Source organism: Puntigrus tetrazona, chromosome 6, assembly GCF_018831695.1.
Source record: "Puntigrus tetrazona isolate hp1 chromosome 6, ASM1883169v1, whole genome shotgun sequence".
Taxonomy (NCBI): domain Eukaryota; kingdom Metazoa; phylum Chordata; class Actinopteri; order Cypriniformes; family Cyprinidae; genus Puntigrus; species Puntigrus tetrazona.
This window is the reverse complement of record NC_056704.1, coordinates 17,377,857-17,390,953: the sequence shown is the minus strand read 5'-3', so window position 1 is coordinate 17,390,953 and position 13,097 is coordinate 17,377,857. Positions and strand designations below refer to the sequence as shown.

The following is a 13,097-nucleotide window of genomic DNA, read 5'->3' as shown; positions in this document are numbered from 1 at the left end:
TAAGCTATGTGTTTTATTGCAGCTCAAGCTTTTGCTCAAGCCAGGGATTCAGGCCATATGTTCTGTATTAACTAGGGATGGGTGAGGATGCAAACTAGTCATCTATATATTTATTTTCTCTGCTTATTTATTTATTTGCTTGCTTAAAACTTCATCTTGTGGAGAAAAAAAAATTGTGTGTGTGAATAATGAGTTACATGACTTGGCACAAGCTGATTGGTTCGTGCTGCATACGCAGCCAATGAACTTACTGCCTCGCACTGATATGGCTGTCTATAATTTACTTGGGATTCCTGCAGTGCAGTTTCTCTAAAACCCTCCACCTTCCCCAGCTCCACCTGCACAGATCTCCTACAGGTGTTTTATATACTATTTGTGCAGCAGTATTATGTCTTAAATACTCAATGGCACCATATCACCATATCCATTGGTAGTAGCAAGTTACCAAAACCAAGACCAAATACATTAACATTAGCATATCTATCACCATTCTAAAATCTTCAGAGAGTTATCATGATTAAACTATAAAAAAAACACTATTATTACTATCATAACTATTTTATTTGGTATTTATCCCAGAATTATATTCTTTTAGAAAAACGTATATATTTTTTTAGAAAAACATGATGCCTTCTCTTTTCAGGATTCTTTGATGAAAAAAAAGCTCAAAATATATATACTGTTTATTAAATTTACCAATTTAATTAGTCCCTGCTAAATAAAAGGATTTTATCCATGATTAAAAAAAAGTTAATTAATGAAAAAATTATAATACATACGTTAACCCAAACTTTTACCTGTACTGTATATTTGTAGAAATATGTAAATGGTAACTATGCAACATTAAAGGTCAAAATTGTAAAAAAAAAACAAAACAAAAAAAACACCCGTGGTGCAAACCTACACGTTGCAGAGTTCCCTGTTACCAACACTGGACTGTTCAGTGGGTTTGTGATGGAGTGGCAGAAGACAACCTTGTCTTACCTTATCTAACTGTCAGCCTGGAAAAGATATTGTCTGACAGGCCGAATCGAAAGAGATCACTGAATTGATGAAGGTTCACTGGCACCATAAGAGAGAAAAGTGTGAATCAATTATGCGTGCTTCTCCGTGTCATGAGGAGAGACGAATGACTAGAAAAGAGAAGGAAAAAATCGAGTGTGATCTCTTATTGCAAATGCAGATAATAGTAGAGCTAGCTTGCAGTAAAGGTCAATTGAGATGCCTAAATCAATACGGCTACACAGAGTCTGACCATCATTAAGTACCCTCCGCTAAGGTTAGATAACATTCTGCATTGTAGAAAGAAATGGACTTCTGTTTTTCTTGTGGGTGTGAAAGAATCTCTGAATGAGTAAGCTAATCAATTAAATACATTTCATAACGTAGCAGGGGAATGAAACACTGTGCAACAGCCTGCTCAGCTCTCTCAATAAGATGAGAAGAACAGTAAGTGATTATTTGTGAGAGGACCACCACTGCATGCGCATTAGCACCATGTCTGGGACAAGTGACTCACCAAGCACAGGAAGCTCTTATAATGCATCTGTTCACAGACAGGCTGCTTATTATTCCTTTTAACAAGCAAAACATGGGAAAGGGGTTCATTAAACACAGTTTTTTTAATGTAAAATACCATGGTACAGTAACCGTACGGTGAAACTAATAATTCTGTGGTCTGAAATTTGTTTCCCAGGTAACTGAAACAAGGACTGGCCCTCTAGGCTGCAGTAACTATGACAACCTTGATTCTGTCAGTTCTGTGCTGGTTCAGAGTCCCGAGAACAAAGTCCATTTACAAGGTATAAAATGTTTTTCAAATATAGTATGTCAAATTTTGATTCTGTGATAGGCATTTTTTTTATGTGAAGCACTTTTATTTTTTTTCAAAAGCTACAGAGCTCTGCTCAAAGGAGCATTTTAAGGCATCATAGTCATGTTCTTGACATGAAGGTTGTTCCGAAAGGTTGGCAGCGTAATTATGTAGCCTCCCAAGAGAAGGCAATCTCAGAAATAAACTCAGTAATATCTTCAAATACAAATGAAGTGAAATGCAGATTATGAAACGATTCATTTAATACTGAAGCGTAAGTTTTGCTTGAAAAGTAAAAGTATGCTAATTTATTAATTCATCACTTATTTGCTTACGATATATCTTAAAACATCAATATTCTAAACTATTATTAACTAACTCTTTTCTAATTTAATGTATTTAATATATAATTTATTTTGATGGCAAAGCTGAATTTTCAGCAGCCATTATTCTAGTCTTCAGTGTCACATGATGCTCCAGGAATCATTCTAACATGCCGAATTGGTTTTGTTATTTTTATCAATATTGAAAACAATTGCACCAATGAATATTTTTTTTGTGGAAACTGATACTATGAAACTTAGTAAAAGACAAACAGCAGGTATAATCCCCTTGTCTTCTCATTTATACGCATAGTTGATTTACACCTATCTGTTACAGGATAAATCATTAGAGAATTGGGCTTGATTATAATTTGTTTTGATTATTGTCCACAGCGTGAATACTCACTAGGTTTTGGAAAAGAATCAAAACCGCTGTAATGGCAAAAGCACCATTAAGGCGTTTTAGCATGTGCTGTGTTTTCAGTTGCTGAACAGAAAATACAATAATTGCAGGCACTGCATTTCTACCGAGTGACTCTTTTTATCAGACCACTTTAATCAGTAACCAGTATTTTTATAACAATCTTTCTTTTCTCTGTAACTGAAGGCTTGCAAGTCATTTTGCCAGATTATCTCAGAGACACTTTCGTCCAGGCAGCTCTTAGTTACATTGCCTGCAATGGAGAGGGAACGTTTGTCTGTCGAGACAATGACTGCTGGTGCAAATGTGACTCCAAGTTCCCAGAGTGCAACTGCCCCTACATGGATATCCAGGCCATGGAGGAAAGCCTTTTGCGAATCTCTGAATCATGGGCTCTTACCTACAAAGAGTTTGAAGATTCGGGTAAGGGACTGAATTCAGAATGTTTTAATTGAATGCTTTTAGCTTTTATTATTCATTGGTCCTGTCACATGTCAATCGCAACCACAATTAACTTAATTTGGCCTAATTTGGAATTGTATTGTACAGCATTAATATTAGTAGTTATTATGATTGTTTATAAAGTTATGTAATTGAATACTGTTCATTCATCCCTGATGATGGACAAACTCTCTTTTTTCTTACACTAGTCATTTTAGGCTTTTATAACCTATATTGTTTCAGACTAGTTGAAAGGAAACATCCAAAATACAGTACCCATGTGTGTCGTATAAACCTCATCTATTTGCCACTGAAGTTTTCAATTACAGTATATTTGTTTAAAGCCTATTTTCTATAAATCTGGTGTTTTTCCTGCACTGAGCCAGACACCTCTACTTTAAAAACACACAACATTTTTTACAGCTTAATTTTAGTCTGCATTTTGAAAGGTTTTACTGAAGGTGTTTATGGTATCATTCACATTATTTCTATAGCGTTTTATTCCTACAAACATGGTGATAAGAAATCTCTCTACAGTTTTCTGATTTATGTAATAAAAAGGGAAATATCCTGTGTTAAGAAACTTTAAAATTAATGTGTCGACAAAAATCATTTTGAACCTGGCTTTATCAGATTTTTCAGATTGCGTTCTGGAAACTGATGCAGATCAGTCCATATTTAATTAGATAATGCATCATTTGCATATTTGAATGTAACGTTTTTGAAAACTTGTAATACACAAATAATTATTAGTTATTCACTGTGAATAATTAATTGTGGAATTTTGCCAATAACTATTCGTTAAACTTTTTACCCTGTTGACCTGCACAGTCTTATCTAGTATAATTTCTCTTCTTTGTCACGCTGGTCACTGGTGTGAATAAATATGAATAACTTTCGGTGAATCCTGACATTCCCCACACAATGTCCTTCAGAGACAGTGTGGGATTAGAAAAAAGATCCTGCTCAACATATTGCCTTACAGTATGTTGAGCAGAATTAATCACCCATAAAATGCTTTATTGCCCATCCAGCATCTTTCATCAAGCATATGAATGAAAGCACTTAGCATAATGTTTAGGTACTGTATTACTGCCTGTCGAGGTCACCCCACAGTGACCATTAATGCTTGAGCAAAATTAAAACGCATGGATTTTTTTTCTTCCACGCTGTCATCCTTTTCCCCTCTTCCCAAAATATCCCCGAGTTCAATTACTTTCAAAGTTTATGTTATTAGAGCTATCAGGAAGTGCCAGATGTACATACTTTCTCAGGTATCGTAAATGTGTCCTTCTGATAGGAGCATCAAAGGCATTCAGCGTCCTGCCCCATCAGCTAAAATGAAACGCTCTGTAGGAACCGCTTAAAAAAAAGTCTCTTCGCTGAAATGATTCCTTCTTATTGTCAAGGAGAGTGAAGTATAAAGGCAGTGCGTTCAGGCATTTATCCACTGTTCACTCACGTTTACATGACAATGCTTCTATATCTGAGAGAACGTACTCTTTCTTCAACAGATGAGTTCAAAACATTTCTCATGAGGCTGCCGCAGAATTTCTTTCTCAACTCCTCGATGATTCAACATTTGTGGTCGCTGGATGGTGTATTTCAACGGCGCTATGAGCAGCTAGAAAGCAGCATGAAAAGTCTCTTCAAGCGAGCCCAGCGAGTGGTTTACAAGCTCTTCAGCCTCAGCAAGAGGTGCCAAAAGCAACCCCACATCAACTTACCGCGTGAAAGGTGAGCACAACAGACTCATTATCTCCTCATTGTTGTGGTGATAAATACACTGATACTTAATTCCGAAATGGAATAATGCCCCCAATTACTGTATCCAGAGAGGAAACTCTTCACATAGTGTTTATCATCATTATTACTTGTGTTCATGAGTGGCCCACATTTCAGACTCCACGGGCTGCCGAGAGGATGTTTGTCAGTGTGCTTCAGTGAAAGGGAGCACTAGTGCTCTTGTCTCCGAGGAGACAACTTTGTGTTTACCCACAATCAATAAGTCTGTATAGTGGCTCTCAACTGGTTTTGCTTCAGGCCCAAGATTTTACATCGGCTGCCAAGCACCAACATTGTTTAATAGTTTATAACGATTTTAAAAATCTCACAATATTATATTATTGTGGTATGAGGTCCACAATACAATATTTATTTCGATATTAAATAAAATAAATGAAATAATGTAATGTTGAATTATTCGATTTATTGCGCTTTCAAAAGATCTTAAATTAGAAAAAAGCCATTACATTTACTTGGACCTGACAGCAGTAGGCATATATTGTAATCCAACTGCACTGTAAAATAAATTGTATATTTCATAAATAAAAAGTATATACAGCACACACACACACACATATATATATATATATATATATATATATATATATATATATATATATATATATATATATATATATTTTTTTTTTTTTTTTTCTTAAGTTAATGTACTTTTTTCTAACTTATGATTTCTCTATTTTTTTTTTTTTTTCCATTTTGTCATTTGTGTTAACACTAATTATTGTGTTATCCTATAGTATATATAGTAACTAGACAATTGGTTAATTAAAAAAAGAAACATTAATAAACATTTAATAACAGGTCACAGCTAACAAAACAATGCATAAATCAGAAATGTACGATTTGCACAATAAATACCCAGATTAATGCAGAAGGAACTTAAGGGAGATAATTATGAATAAATAAATGAAACATACATTTGTAAATGCGAGCACATTATGCTCATTGTCCATATTAATCAGAAAAAAAAAGCATATCATCTTTTTCAAGATTTGGCAAAAACCGCCAGTTGAGAACCAGCAGTTTAGAGCAGCATTATTTTTAAGTTTATTTCGCAAAACATTTACAGGTTTGTGAAAATAAACATGAAGCAATTACTGTTAGAGAGAGATGCTAAGTGACAGTTTTTCAATTTTTTTTATAACAGTAAAAAGGAACAGTATATGCCTGTAGTCTTTTAGATGACGTTTTGTGGAACAGAATTATGTTTGTGCTAGTTTTAATCTTGCCATCTGCCGCTGTACTGGCTTTGGATACATGACAATTTAATCTCAACAATCATCGTTTAGGCAGTCTAACTGATATTGATGTTTATCTTATCTTAGGCCACAGTCGTATTGGCTGAACTACTTCCAGTCTTTATTATACTGCTCAGAGAACAACCAGCTAGGATCCTTCTCAGAAGAACTGCACACTTGCATTTGTGCATACGACCACAGCTCCTGCCAGGTACCCACACCATGCTCTGTGGGTGAAGGTGCCGCCTGCGCCGCTTGTGCTAGCGACAACCACACTCGCTGCGGCAGTTGCAACATCGGCTACATGTTAAGTCAAGGAACCTGTCGACCAATGGTGGCAGATTCCACCGAGAACTACCTGGGCTTTGAGACTGATCTTCAAGATCTGGAGCTACGCTACCTCCTACAGAGAGCTGATCGGCGCTTGGAGGTCCACGCTATCTTCATCAGCAACGACATGCGGCTGAATAGCTGGTTCGATCCTTCATGGAGGAAGAGAATGCTGCTTACGCTAAAGAGTAACAAATACAAATCCAACCTGGTCCATATGCTCTTGGGCATCTCCCTTCAAATTTGCCTTACGAAAAACAGCACTCTGGAACCTGCGCTCACGCTCTTTATCAATCCCTTCGGAGGGAGCCATTCAGAAAGCTGGTTAATTCCTGTGAACGAGAACAGTTTTCCAGACTGGAAGTCTGCTAAGCTGGACCTTCCGCTAGAATGTTTTAACTGGACTTTGACTTTGGGCAACAAGTGGAAGACCTTCTTTGAGACCATCCATATTTACCTGAGGAGCCGCATTAAAACTCCTGGCACCGGGGCCAATGACAGTGTTTACCTGGAGCCTTTGGAAATGGCCGACCCCACTAGAAATCTGGGGTATATGAAGATCAACAGCATTCAAGTGTTCGGTTACAGTATGCATTTTGACCCGGAAGCAATCCGGGACTTGATCCTGCAGCTGGACTACCCGTACACACAGGGCTCCCAGGACTCGGCCTTGCTCCAGCTGCTGGAGATCCGAGACCGGGTCAACCGACTCTCTCCACCGGGACAGCAACCTCTGGACCTGTTCTCCTGCTTATTACGGCACCGTCTCAAACTGACAGCTAATGAGGTAGTGCGCATTCATGCCTCGCTCCAGTCCTTCAATGCCCGTCTCCCCAATTCTCTGGATTATGAGACCACTAAACTCTGTAGCTAACGGCTAAAGTATCACAGCAGACAGCAATAGAACAACTGTAAAAATGCAGAGTAGACTGTTAAAGTCAAAGCTGCAATGACTTTCAGTGATAGAGACACTTTTGGACACTGATGACAGGTTTTTTTTTGTGACTTTACTTTCACTAGTGGATCATCTTGCTCAAAACAGACTCATTTTTATTGTATAGTACACTGAGTTCAAAGAAGAGATTTGAAAAATATATGGAGTGTTTGTTTGTAATTTTTATATATATATTTTGTTTTTCTTTTGCTTCAGTGACAGTGCGCTTTCCTTGGAAAGAATACAGTGATGTCAGTCAATTTTGTAGATAAATTGTTATTAAACATCATGGTTGTAATGGAGTAATGGTTGCATTATTTATCAGCATATTTTTATTGCTATGTGACAGTTTAGTTTATTGGAAAACGAAACACATTTTATATTTGCAATTGAGTGCACTTAATGAGGAAATAAATACATTGGACATGATATATGAATAATAATGAAAACGTAATTATATTATATGCTTGTTAGGTTCATGCAATTTTTTAATTCACTTTTCTTTTTTATTACTAAAAGCATTACAAAGTCCTGTACATTATCTGAACATTGGAGTATTATGATTTAGTCTATGCTGATATCACATGTGTCTCCTGTATTATTGATCATTCATTATTATCAAAACGTTGTCTCTTCTCTCCAATTAGTCATAATTGAAGGCGCAAGGTTGATTTAACAATGTAAAGGCGTCTTTGGATATAATTTTGACATTTTTCATTTTTTTCAATAGAGCCACATATATGCAATGTTTTGAGTTCAAATGTTTTCAATTGATATTCTGGATTCATCTAAACATTGTTTATTTTTAGCATTTGGAATAGAGGGTTTGTATTGGTCTCCTGTTTTCATTATTTTATTTTATTTTTTTCATATCTTTTTTGGAACATTGCTTTATTTTAACCACACACTTTGTTACATCACAACAAAGCAGTTTCTCTAAAACATAAAATATATATGATTACAAATGAGCCTTATACTGGAATGTAACAGTGATGCCAAAATGGGACAAAGATTGTGGAATCCAGTGTGCCTTTGTGAATACACCGTATAGAGTTTTGCTTTACTTATTCTGTGCACCTCCATATATAATGCATATTTTTTGCTGTTCATGCTTGTCAGAAGTATTATTTTTTTCTCAGTTCAGTTTTTTCTCACTTTTTTCTTTCATAACAGTACATTCATTTAGACAGTGTGAATGCTAATTAGTTAGAATTAACACATGATGACAGATTACGTTAATGCCAACAAAAAAGTGTCAATCGCCTCTTCATGTTTGCACCTTTTACCTAGAACTAGCACAATAAAAAAATGAGCCTTACCTTTACAAAGTTTACATATTTTCTTAGCAGTATAAAAAGCATTTTGTACTGCAAAACCCCCACAGAATATAAGCTGTAAACACTATTTTTATGACTTTCTAAGAAAAAGGACAGATTTGTGCTTGCAATGGCTAGGAGTTTTTGGTAAACCTCTGGTATAGGGAACAATGGTCACCATAAACTAGTTGATTTTCATCCCTAATCCTAATCAAAAGCTACCTTACTAACTAATAATAATAACAGCAAATTAGAAGTTTGTTGAGGCAAAATTCGTAGTTGATGGTTTGCTAATGGCGAGAATTGGACCTTAAAATAAAGCGTGTCAAGTTTAACGTTAAATTGCGGGTAAAAGAATTATGATTGATGTATGTTTTTCTCAATTCAAGGTATATTTCCAACAAGGCTGTTGAAAATCTACCTGCGATTTACACAAACTGCATAATGTAAAGGTCAAAGGATTATACGCCAAAAGGAAATTGCACGTTTCAAGAAAAGTTGCACAAGATATTAGAGACACCTTTCAAATCTCTCCATTTGTGCTTCCCTAGAAAAGAAGCTTCTTAGAGGGAAGATCACTACTTTTATCTCTTCTTGGAGTATCTACCCGCATTGCAGCTACTGCAACATTTTCACATGTGAAACACCCCACGCTGTAGCAATTACTCTGCGAACACAAATGACCAAGGGAGCAGTTACTGCCAGAATGCATACACAAATCACCTGCGCGCGGCACCGAGAGCCTGTAAAATGAGAGCTTGTCAGTTTGTGCCGAAATGAGTTGACACGTTGTTGTAATGACAAATATGACAATAAGAAATGGCAAAACATTACATAGGCAATCGGTCTTTCTCGCAGCCTGACAAACAATTCATCATTCTGCTGTACTTGTACGGTAAGATCTGTGGAAAAGAAAAGACTGAGCATTGCATTATATTTACTGTGCAGTTCCCCTGATGAAGATGGAAAACTCACCAGCGCAGACAAAGATTAAAGAAAGAGCATACATCAACTTAGTAGGTTAGCTTTTTTCACTAAGCACTCTTAGGCAATGCGCCAACGCTTGATCAATAGTGGCCGTGTCGCCTCTTTGATCTCCTCAATGTAAACATTGTAATGTTCTTGTGATTCACGATGAAGATGCATTGCTAACTTGACACTAACTTTATCTTGGACTTCACTGTAGGTTTCTGGAGGGCCAGATACTGCAGTGAATGGGAGGCAGGCAAAAGGTAGCTGTCTGCTGCCAATAAATCAATGTGCAGCTTTATTACCTGAGAGAACAAAAGGATCCGCAGGGAGATCAATGCCATCAAGAACCACCGACTCACAAACCAGTGCCATTTTGTCGTCCAGGGCCAGGACCGTATCAACATCAATTTGTTACTCACACTGTCCTTTCCACTTGATGTAGTTTGTATGAGCACAAATCAATCACGATTTTACATTCAATTAGAATTTACCATTGACCACCTTTGCTGTCGATGTTGCACAACTTTATATGCATGCGCAAAACACGACATTTACTTAGAAATAGTATCATAATTAAGCAATGCCACAACAGTAAATACAGCAAGAACAACGTTTTAGACACAATACTTCGTCAATTTTTATCTCCCCCAATGAAAACAGTCTCAGAGCAACAGTAGTGTTATTTCATTCCTGTGTGAATTGGAATAGGTCACCGAATAGAAAAAATCTGTTTGCTCAAAATTTACTCATCCTGTAGTCATATAGTGATGTTATGTTAAGCAGTTTAGGTTTCCATTCTGACGGCACCCATTTACTGCATTAGTAAGCAAGTATGTAGTGCAAAATATCTCAAAATCTTTTCTGATGCAGAAACCATCTCGTAGAGGTCCTGAGGGTGAGCAAATTTTCATTTTGGGGTAAACTATTCTTTCTTTCTCAAAACTAGTGTTGCTTCATTTCTGAATGACTTAGCATTTGTGAATTAAATGGTTAGGTTAGATTCTTAAGGTAAAAAAGTGATGGTTCTTTAAGAAACTTCTGACTGAATGGTTCTTTGTGGTTCCTCCATGGCATTGATTTGAAGAACCTTACCTTACTTTTTATGAGTGTACAAATCTGAAGCATGTTACCATAGCAATATTTACATTTTCACACACCAAAGATTTAAGTAGGTAAACACGACTGATTCAAATATCAAATGCAAAATACTTAACAGTGAATAAACAAGACATTTTCAATAGTCCAAGGACGGAGAGAGAGAAAAATAAATAAGTATAAGCTTATAAGCCTATAAGGTTAGAGAAATAAATTATAAAGGTCACTGATCTTATACACTGCAGAAATGTATTGCCTTCAAAAACAGCCCTTTTGGGAATCCAGGGCACTCTGCTGGCTGACATAAACAAGTAAAAAAAAAAAATAGAAGAGGACACTGCTGTGCTAAAAGCTGCATGTGGTCTGTTGGACTTGAGAAAATAAGTGACTTTGACAACCTTCCCGCTTTCGACATTAAAATCCTGCTACATACGCGGCACCCCTTCAGGTCCAAATAGATATATATAACTATTCTCAACTTGCACAATTTTCTCTTTAAACTACATCCTCACTTTTTTTTCTACAGAAAGCTAAAATGTTCCACTCCTGAAGGATTGTGTAGTCCTACATTATCCCTCTTGATCACAACAAGTGGAAGCATTCCCTTAGGAGAGGGCCTACACCTGCTTCAAACTGAACTGTTTGATGAGCTTTGCTGTAATGAAGAGTCAGAGGAATTTGAAAATTTGCATCCAGTTCCCAGTATGAAACTACTTCACAAATGAATTAAGCTTGACCTACAGAGCCAGGCACACTATTTAAAATATACTTAACGTATTTTAATGGACTCAACAACAAGTTTCTTCATAGTTTCATCCAACACGACAAGCGTATAGAACAACCTTGATGTACATATCACTGCAGTTTCCAAAAGAAATTAACACTAGAGACCTTTTATTGCTGTTCACACAAATTTGCAGATATTCGGTTTATAAATTGTAATTTTCACACAACTACTCGAAGAACAGCCCTTCAAAACAATATTAATTTGCTGGGATATTTGAAAACTGATGCTTTTGAACATTAACATCACGCAGCCTTATTTCTATGGGTTTTCATAGATGGCAGATTTGTTTGGTAGCTCACAGACTGCGAAGACGCACACAAAAACTGCACAGATGTACATATTTTAAAGAAGCCAGGTTGGTATAGAAATATTTTTTGGCTTTTTCATTTATTTTGGTTCTGGCACTATGAGGTCTCACCTAGAAGACCTAGACAATTTTGAGAGTGCAAAAGCACAGGGGATTGATGTCTGATCCATTGTGTTGATCTCAGTGAGGTTTGATCTCCTGGTTCTGGTTTCTGAGGAGATGATTATAAGACAAGTTCAACCTGACAGAAACAAATAGGACCCAATCAGTCCCAGCTTGCAAGAACCAATTTTAAATTGCCAACGAATTGCTTTTGGGGATCCCTTAGCTTGGTTCTAAATGCATCTCTTATTAGATAATCCCCTTGTACAGCAAATACTCATCCGGCATTTTTAGTGGTCAGAGCGGGAGTCGTTTATGACCTAACAGGACTAAAGGCAAATTGTACAAAAGTCTTTTTATCAGGATGCCTGCTTGAGACTTCTGTGTCATTGTGCATGTGCATTAGGGTAAGAAAATGGGATTCAATAAAGAACTTTGGTTGAGCTGTGAAAGAAAATCGACTTTAAAAGGCAAACCCATTAGCCTCAACCAGCATACTATATTTGTGCATATTTTAATGGTAGGTTGGAACAAGAAATGCGTAACCACAATATTCTGGTGGCTTTATAAATTCAGTGGAATAACAGCAAAAAGTCTGTGAGAATACTACAAATTAATAGACAAGTAAATACTATTAAAGAACAAAACGTTCTTCTTGAATTTCTGTGACTTACACTCACCACAGAAACAAGTACAAAAGGTCTAAATTGATAACTGATTGCGTTCCCAAATGTAACATCATTTGATGATGACACCACAGGCGCTTTGGCAAAAAAAGCGCATTATTGTTTATTTCACTGATATTCAGGCTACAGGCTGAATGACATTTCAAAAAGACATTTGTTCATTTGTTGTTACACTCAACAGGATACAAGAAGCACATTGTCTTACATTCAGCTTCTCACGGGCTGCTGCGAGCATTTAAAATCAAGTAAGGCTAACCCTAGATTTAATACAGTATAAACAGAATAAATTATAAAATAATATTATGAACCAAAAGGCCTTTGAAAGACTGTTAAAATTAAAGATATTACCGATGTTGTTTCAAAGATATCACCAATGTTGCTGACAGATCAACCACGCTGATTCAGCGCGATGGCCATGAAATATTTTGACATGCAAAACTGAACAGACAATTAACAGAGCATGTTTTACAGAGATATAGAAGATATTTTTAAAAATCATAACATTATGACTAAGAGCAATCTGTGCAGT

The 13,097-nt window shown here is 36.4% G+C and overlaps 1 protein-coding gene across 1 annotated transcript in view; it reads left to right on the top strand.

Annotated features, from left to right (window-relative positions):
• The window catches only part of brinp3a.2 (bone morphogenetic protein/retinoic acid inducible neural-specific 3a, tandem duplicate 2), a 31,760-nt gene extending 23,133 nt beyond the window's left edge, over positions 1–8,627 (top strand). The window contains exons 5-8 of the mRNA XM_043242382.1: positions 1,697–1,802; positions 2,744–2,980; positions 4,513–4,735; positions 6,127–8,627. Of these exons, the coding sequence (XP_043098317.1) occupies positions 1,697–1,802; positions 2,744–2,980; positions 4,513–4,735; positions 6,127–7,243 (1,683 nt within the window). The 3' untranslated portion in view covers positions 7,244–8,627. The remainder of the gene's footprint in view (positions 1–1,696; positions 1,803–2,743; positions 2,981–4,512; positions 4,736–6,126) is intronic.
• Positions 8,628–13,097: the final 4,470 nt, after the last annotated feature.